At 47.1% G+C, this 8,458-nt stretch overlaps 1 protein-coding gene across 4 annotated transcripts in view; it reads left to right on the top strand.

Moving 5' to 3' along the window:
- Positions 1-439: 439 nt before the first annotated feature.
- The window catches only part of DLG5 (discs large MAGUK scaffold protein 5), a 188,163-nt gene continuing 180,144 nt past the window's right edge, over positions 440-8,458 (top strand). For 2 of the 4 annotated variants that reach the window (XR_013346573.1, XR_013346572.1), the window contains exon 1: positions 440-1,371. Coding sequence is in view for 2 of the 4 variants with exons in the window: in XM_077821061.1 (XP_077677187.1) it covers positions 1,056-1,371 (316 nt within the window). In the remaining 2 variants the exon portion in view is untranslated. The remainder of the gene's footprint in view (positions 1,372-8,458) is intronic. The other 2 variants (XM_077821061.1, XM_077821059.1) reach the window with 1 other exon arrangement.

Genomic DNA, 8,458 nt, shown 5'->3' with positions numbered 1-8,458 from the left:
CAGGGGGGAGCGAGGCTCCCCAGCATCTGGGCTCCTGGCGGTGGGGAAGGAGAGGAGTTAGGAGCACGACTCCTCCCTTTCCCCGGCGCTAGGTGCCCCGCCCCGGGGAGAGGCAGAAGCTGCCGCCGGAGCCCCGCCTCCTCTGCCCGTACATGGCCTGGCGGGGAGCCCCTGATTGACAGCCGGGTGGAGGCCGCGGAGCGGAGGCGAGCGCAGCCGCTGCCGCCGGGCTATGGCGGAGGAGGCTGCGGGGAGCAGAGGGGGGGAAACTTAGCCGGGGAGCCCAGCATAGGGCTGGGAGGAGCGCAGCAGGGAGCAGCCGCCGCTGAGGAGCGGGCGCTGGCCTGGCCGGCCTCAGTCCCCCGGCGCTGGGCGGGCCCCGGGGGCGCGTTCTCCTGCGGCGGCGGGGGCGGCGAGGAGCATGAGCTGGGGGGAGCGGGGAGAGGCATGGCTGCAGCCTTGCCGTGGGGCGGCCAGCGGCCCCGCGCAACCAACATGGCTGCGGGTGCGAGGAGGCGCTCGGCGCTGAAGCCGCCTGGCCCCCGGCAGTCCCCTCCTTGCCCCACGGCCCCCAGCCTGTAGCTAGGGGGAGGGGAAGTGGTTCGAGCCGCGGCTCGGGACTAGGGGGTGGCAACTGCAAGGGGAGCGGCCGCCTTTATCCCCAGCGCCTGCCCCAGGCGGCGTCTGCCCGGCGGAGAGCGGGGAGGCGGCCGCGGGTAAGTTGGGCGGCCGGGCGGCGCTGCGGGTGTCAGCTATAGCGGGGGGAAGAAGAGCCACAGCCCCTGCCTGAGCCCGGATCTGTCCCGGGGGAGAGGAGCCTGCAGCCTCTGTCCGGCGCTCAGCCTCCGGAGCAGTCAGAGGCGGGGGAGACGCGGAGCTGCCCGGGGGGTGCCCGCTGGGGCAGGAAGGGGGAGGCGCCGCCGCAGCATCTCCCCGGGCGCACCGAGCCGCGGGTGGCTTTGCCCGCCTGCAGTGCGGGGGAGGGCAGCCCGGTGCTCCTCGGGGGGGGAGGACAAAGTTTGGCGGCTGGCTGCCCTGCCTCGCCCGCAGCGGCCATGGAGCCCAAGCACAAGGAGCTGCTCGCTCAGTGCCGCCAGAGCCTGGCCCACTCCATGACCGAGGTGGACAAAGTGATCGAGCTGCTGGAGGCTGCTGGCACCTTGAGCCCCCGCGACCTGCTCGAGCTGCAGGAAGCCGCCGGAGGGGGAACGGGGGTCGCCAGCAAGGCCGACCTGCTCATCCAGCTGCTGCTGGCCAAGGATCGGGATCATTTCCAAGACCTGCGGGTGGCCCTGGAGAAAACGCAGCCTCACCTGCTCTCGATCCTCTACCTGAACGGGGTGGCGGGGGCGCCGCCCGGGGAGACTGCCGGTGAGTGTCCGGTGGTAGGGGAGAGGGACCGGCATTGGCACCGGGGAGCGGTTGCTGCCTCGCTGCACTTCCGCGGGGCGAGGGAGCGGAGCTTCCCGCCTGTGTTGTGTGCCGGACGGTGCCCAGGTGTACTCTTCGGGGCCAGGGGGTAAGGGACTCGCTGCCTGGGTGCCTTTTGGGGTGGGGGTGTTTTCTGGATGCCCTCTTAGGGCTGGGGGGGGGGGTTGCTACCAAGATGACAATTGTTTTTTTTGGCTGGGGATAGGCGAATGGTTTGGGTGGAAACCAGTCTCTGTCTTTCACCATCCTGACTTTCTTAAGGCAGGAGGAAGAACATTCGGGATGAGATGTAGGCAGATGCCCAGTATTGGCTTAGTTTTACCACCCCTTTAAGTCAATAGTAATAATCCTGTGGTGCTGTTCATCCGGAGACCTCGGAGTTCTTATCCCCGTTTTACAGATAGGGAAATAGACAGGGAGATGGAGTGACTTGCCCAGCAGGTCAGTGGCAGAGCAGGAAATCAAACCCAAGTCTCCTGAAGCCCAGCCCAATGCTTGGCCACAAGGCCACACTGCTCATATTCAGAAATGGGAGGAGAAGGAGGTCTGCAAGGAGCACTTTTGGAGAGACCACTCTAAATTAAACGGTGAAAACACCTAAGCCTGGATACTTAAAGGTAGTTAGGATCAATGGGAGCTAAGTGCCTAAATACCTTTGAGTGTCTGGGTCCTAGCCTTTTATTGCTTATATTTTCTTCAGGCTTTAGGTTTGAGGGTTTATTTCGGTCTGCCTTTTTGCTCCCAACCTTTTTCCCCATCTTTAGGAAGATGTGCTGCTGCTTGTTCCCAAGTAACAGTAACAGCGTTAGCATTTACAGTCCCTTGCATTACCTTCCCAAAGCAGTTATATAATTATTTCATTCATGCTTTCATTATTACTATTCCAGTCTCTGGAAACCTGGGATCAGTGAAGACTAAGCTGTTTCCATAGTGTTGTTTTGTACACTGTCTGTTGTTTGTAAACTCCACTGAAGTTAATGTTGTTAAACAGTTAAAGTTTTGTGACTAGTTGCAGCTGTGAAATTGTTTCTGTTGCAGATTGATTGAACTGTGTTGGCCTAATAAAACATGGAGATTTTTTTGTATTTACCTGTTTGAAGAGAATGGCAAATGTTTTAACTAGTGGTCCTATTTGAGTACAGATTAGTTTGGGTCTATATTATAGTAACTTGTATTTGTTGGGAGAGAGGAGAGAGAAAACTTGTTTTATTGTTCAGCCAGGTGGAGATGAGAATTTTGAGAGTAAACTTCCTAGTTTATCAAAAAGAAAAGGAGTACTTGTGGCACCTTAGAGACTAACCAATTTATTTGAGCATAAGCTTTCGTGAGCTACAGCTCACTTCATCGGATGCATGCTGTGGAAAGTGTAGAAGATCTTTTTATACACACAAAGCATGAAAAAATGGGTGTTTACCACTTCAAAAGGTTTTCTCTCCCCCCACCCCACTCTCCTGCTCACTCTCCTTACAATGTGTATGATAATCAAGGTGGGCCATTTCCAGCACAAATCCAGGGTTCAACAAGAATGTCTGGGGGGGGGGACAAGGGGAAATAGGTTACCTTGCATAATGACTTAGCCACTCCCAGTCTCTATTCAAGCCTAAGTTAATTGTATCCAATTTGCAAATGAATTCCAATTCAACAGTCTCTCACTGGAGTCTGGTTTTGAAGTTTTTTGTTGTAATATCGCAACTTTCATGTCTGTAATCGCATGACCAGAGAGATTGAAGTGTCTCCGGCTGGTTTATGAATGTTATAATTCTTGACATCTGATTTGTGTCCATTTATTCTTTTACGTAGAGACTGTCCAGTTTGACCAATGTACATGGCAGAGAGGCATTGCTGGCACATGATGGCATATATCACATTGGTAGATGTGCAGGTGAACGAGCCTCTGATAGTGTGGCTGATGTTATTAGGCCCTGTGATGGTGTCCCCTGAATAGATATATGTGGGCACAGTTGGCAACAGGCTTTGTTGCAAGGATAGGTTCCTGGGTTAGTGGTTCTGTTGTGTGGTATGTGGTTGCTGGTGAGTATTTGCTTCAGGTTGGGGAGCTGTTATCAAAGCCACCAACAAAACCCAATTAGGACTATATCAGAGATTCTTTTTTAAAAAAAAAAAAAAGAAAGGAAAGAAAAGGAGAAAAAAAAAGATGAAGTTGGCACTATTGAGGCCTTATGAATGCAGCTGTTCCTCCAAATTAACGCTACTACAGTTTATCTAAATTTCAAGGCTGTATTGTAGATTGGCTTTAAAGAATATGCATGTGTTAGAGTAATGTGCTGGGGCTGTTTTATAATGGCTGTTGTTAACATTTGACAATAAGGAAAAAGCTTTCTTTATATCAGAGGTGGATTTTGCCAGGGTGACTTACCTGTTTACAGTGAGGAAACTAGCCGTGGGAGGTACTTCCTGGCTCATGTAAACCATATGATTTTCTTAGGAAAATTGAAGCAAACTGTCTTCAAATCAGACTTTTAAACTTGCCTGTTTCACCTGGAAAATATTTATGGATGTGCTTTTATAATATACACAGTCATACTTTATAATATGCACCGCACTTTTATTTTAATTCTGTCAGCCATAAGAGTTTATAATAAACATGTGATTTCTTTTTTTAACATCACTATATATTATGTCTCCTCTAATAAATGTATATCATTGTTCACAGGAACAATGGACCTCAGGACTTATAATATTGTGTGGTCTGACATCAGTGGGAGTTGAGGGCACGCAGTGCTTTGCGGAAAAGGACCCATAATATTTTATATGATTAATGCTCAATATGGTCTTGTTTGGAAGCTGCATTTACTGAACTGATGGTACTGGACTATTGGAATTCCTTAGACTTAAAAACAAAATTTTAACATGGAGTGGATGTATCCACTCTGTGTGATGATACTGTGTTTAATAAACTGAAAGTAAGATCTAGGAAGTGTCAATACTGAGATCCCAAGGGAGGAGGCATTTGAAATTAATGGGCAAAATTAATTAGTTTCTTTCTACGTGAACTCATGAGGCTAATATTAGTAAGAATATACCCCTGGTACACCTAGTATGTAAAATTAGATTTTCAGGTTGACAGATACATTTCAAAACATTTTAGTTTTTGACAGTAAAGGCTTATACCTTTTTTGAATTAAAATTTTCATCTAATTGAAACTGACATGTTTTTACAAGTTAGTACAGAAGAGATTATTAAAGTAACTTTAACAGAGACAGTTGTAGTGTGTGTTAAAAGATTAAGGTCCTGATCCTGGAGTGTGCTTAACTGCGCATGCCTGAAGAGTTTTATTGGAGTCAGTGGGACTAACTCATGCATAAAGTTAAGCGCTTAGAAACATTTTTGCAGGATCAGGACCTAAATTTTCACTTGCATACTGAATATATTACAGAAAAGGAGTTAATCTTTAATAGCGGCCACCTGGCCACCTTTTTGCACTTCTGCTGCTGTGGACAATGAAAATAGACGAGTCAGTTTCATTTTCTTGTTCTTATGTAGGTTGAGTTGCTGCACTGTTTGGGTAGCAAATACTGAAGGAGGCATGGTTTATATCTGAACAAAAGTGTACAAAATTTAAGAAGTTATTAGTGAAAACAGTTCTATTAATCCATTTTGTAAAATGCTAATATTTAAAAGTGAGGTAAAAACTAATTACTGGGCCTAAGCTAAGTGTTCATTTAATTTTAATCTAAGGCCTGAATTAGTTTTTGAAGTTACTATTTAGAGTTTGGTTAATGAAGGAATTTAGGACAAGCACAATTAAATTATAGGCTTGTTTGGCAGAGACAAGATTTATCTGCAGTATATATCTTGAATGCTTGTTGGAGGTTAAAGTAATATGCAGCAGACTGCTTACATTATCAAATTTGGGGGGTCTATTTTTCTTTGTGAGGAGAGTGTCTTAAGCAAGTAAGGCATATCAATATTGATAGAAGTTCTAGACATATCTGTCCTACTCAGGGCCAGATTAACCTTTTGTGGGCCCCCATGAAGGCAATGGAGCATGGCATGGGGAGGTCAGTCCCCAGAGTGAGGGGCTAGCCAGGGACAATGGGGCATGGCATGGCAGGGGCGGCCCTGCTCCATCCACCCAGTACAAGGGTATTGTTTACAAACAGAACGTTGACAGATGCATTGCGGCCCATCTGGCCCTGTGCTGCCAGCATGCCCCTTCCCCTTGGGGATGGAGGTCCCAAGCCACACCACACAGCTGCCCGCCCCCCCACCCAACACTAACGCCCCTCCCCAACACCCTATGTCCATAGCCCTCTGGACCTGCTATGTGAAGTGCCCCCCGTGAGACCCTCTCCACAAATGCACAGCACCCCGCACTGCACTACCCCTGCCCTGCGCCCCCCTGCCCACAACCGCACCACAACAGCCCAGCACCCCACACAGAACCCCCACTCCCTGGTGCCCCAACACATACATCTTCCCTGCCCCTTCACAGCCCACTCCCCCATGCCATGCCTCCTGGCCACACTCACCAGCCCTGCTGGGAGGTGACTGTGTCTTCCAGCCTGAGCTAGCAGTGCAGCCAGGGCTGGTCCCGGGGGCGGGGCGGGGGGGAATTGCTCCGGCCCCTCGGGAGTGGCGCGATCTGCCAGGCCAGGGTCTGCCCCAGCCAGGTTCCCTCAGGACCCACTTGCCTGAAGGGGCCCAACTGAGGCCCCCACACTGTCCATCCCCCCAACTGGCCATGACTGTCCAGGCTTCTGCACCAGTCCCAGACAGCTCAGCTCCGGGGAGACAGGTGGGGCCCCACAGGTGGTGGGAAGCAGAGACTGCCTGGAGCGGGAGGTGCACTGGGTCCAGCCAGGGCCAGAGAGGAGCTGGCGGGTGGGGCCGGGGGTGGAGAAGAGCCCTTGACCTGCCTGTGGGTGGGCTGGGGGGAGCCAGCAGGCTGGTGGGATCTTAGGGCGCAGTGCAAGTGGAGCAGGCTGGGGCCACTTCTGAGCATGGGCCCAGTACCATGGCGCCACTGGCACCATTGTAAACCTGGCACTGGTCCCACTTGCCCGGTGTCAGTGAGATTACCAATCTATTGGTGTATTGCAGTGGCTTTCAACATTTTTTCATTTGTGAAACCCTAAAATATTTCAAATGGAGGTGTGGACACCTTTGGAAATCTTAGGCATGGTCTGTGGACCTCCAGAGGCCCACAGATGGAAAACCACCATTCTATGGTAACGACGGCCTTTTGTGGTCCCCTTAGATATAGGCTGCAGACCAGTAAACAGCTGTTCTGAATGCTTTAGGGAGAGATTGGGAGTTCTAGTAATTGCTAAAGGACTTTTAACATGGATCATGATGTATTTGCTTTACAGGGAGCTTGCTTTTCTTTATAGCATTTTTCCTAGCTCAGCAGTTGTTAAGATTTGAATACATGTTGCACATGTACATCTTACATTGTGAATGATGATTGGTCATTCTAATTTTTTTAAAAGTTCCCTGTGCATATTCTTTTAAATTTAGTATTGTGATATTGTGTTATAATAGGACATGGTTTTAATTTTAGAGCATTGTGCATGACAACGTTAATAAACTGACTGCAAACTGACAAGAAATAATATTCTGACAAAGCAAAATCAACACAAACTCAGTGCTACATGTTTTATTTTGCTTAGTGATAATACAGGCACCATATAGTTCTTATGGTATCTCCCTTTAGAAATTCATTTAAGATAATAAAGGAAGAAAATTACAGTATTAAGATATGCTAATAAATTATTTCAATTAATACTTCTACATTATATTATAAATTTTAATGTACCTCCCAAGACTGGAGAGGATAATTAAAAGATCTGGGCAGATGGATCCTTGCTATACAAATTATTTACATTAACTTTTTTGAAAATGTCCATTTGAAAATCAGTTTTTTTTCATTTTAAAATCAAACTGAACTTTGAGTGCTAATTCTTTCTTTTAAGCTATTTATCAGTTGTTCTGCCTATATTTTTGCACATTTTTATCTGCCTCTATGAACTTATGAGTTTTAATTAAGTAGCTGACTTGGCAAGGTACTTTTAATCATTTAGTAGTTGCATATCTTAATAGTATAGATTTCTCCCTTTTAATGGTGTATTAAATGGCTTAATAAGTGCAAGACTACTTGCATGCTTAAGTATCTTAGTGAATTGGGGCAATATTAATGTTGCAACATTAATGTTGTGAAATCAGATAAACTTCAAAAAGTTTATTTAACAATATTCTTGGATATGTTACACATCCATATGTATTTTATGTTATTAGCAAACAGTATATGAAAGTTTGAGTCTAACAAGCAAAACAGAAATAAAAACACTACAAATAATGTAGCTGCTAAGTTAGCACTGAGGGAGAAAGGATACCTTGTGAAACTTCTTGGCTTTGGAGTGCTTGATATATAAATGCCAGTTTTTTGTGCTTCATTTCCATGGTTTTCTAGGGGGGAAAAGGAAACAGTCCGGATCTATTTAGGTTGCTCAGCTTGTAAGTTCTTTGCTGCTGAGTTAATGGGCTTGTAGAGTTAAAAGGTGCCCTAATCTCCATATTACAGAGCTAAAACAGCTTGCTGAACTTAAAAGCCCCAGTACACCTGGCTTTAAAGCTGTTAAGCTTGCCACGTTCACAGTTTCCTTTTCCTTTAGCAGCTGGACTGGTAAATTCTTGTAACCAAACAACTGCTTTAGGTGGTGAAGTGTGTATGCATCTATCTTTACCTTTGCAGCTAATAACATATGGAAGTTTTTAGTACACACTTTCAGTACTGTGTTTCATACTACTGATTAAGGCCTGTACGTAACAAGTCTTGAGACCAGCAAGCACTGAAAGCCAGTGGGACTAGTTGTGTAAGTAAAGTTACACATGTGCTTAATGACAGGATGTGCTTAAGTGTTTTCAGGACTGGGGTGAAATTCAACCATTCACTCATTTGTGAGTTTCTCTAAGGTGATAGGGGATAATTTTGTAAACCTAATTCAAAAAACAACTGAAGAGAGTTGCTCAATGTTGAATTATTAAATTTTTTTAACCATCTTT

The sequence above is a fragment of the Eretmochelys imbricata genome, chromosome 7 (genome assembly GCF_965152235.1).
Source record: "Eretmochelys imbricata isolate rEreImb1 chromosome 7, rEreImb1.hap1, whole genome shotgun sequence".
In the NCBI taxonomy this organism is placed as follows: Eukaryota; Metazoa; Chordata; order Testudines; family Cheloniidae; genus Eretmochelys; species Eretmochelys imbricata.
This window is presented reverse-complemented; position numbering and strand designations above follow the sequence as displayed.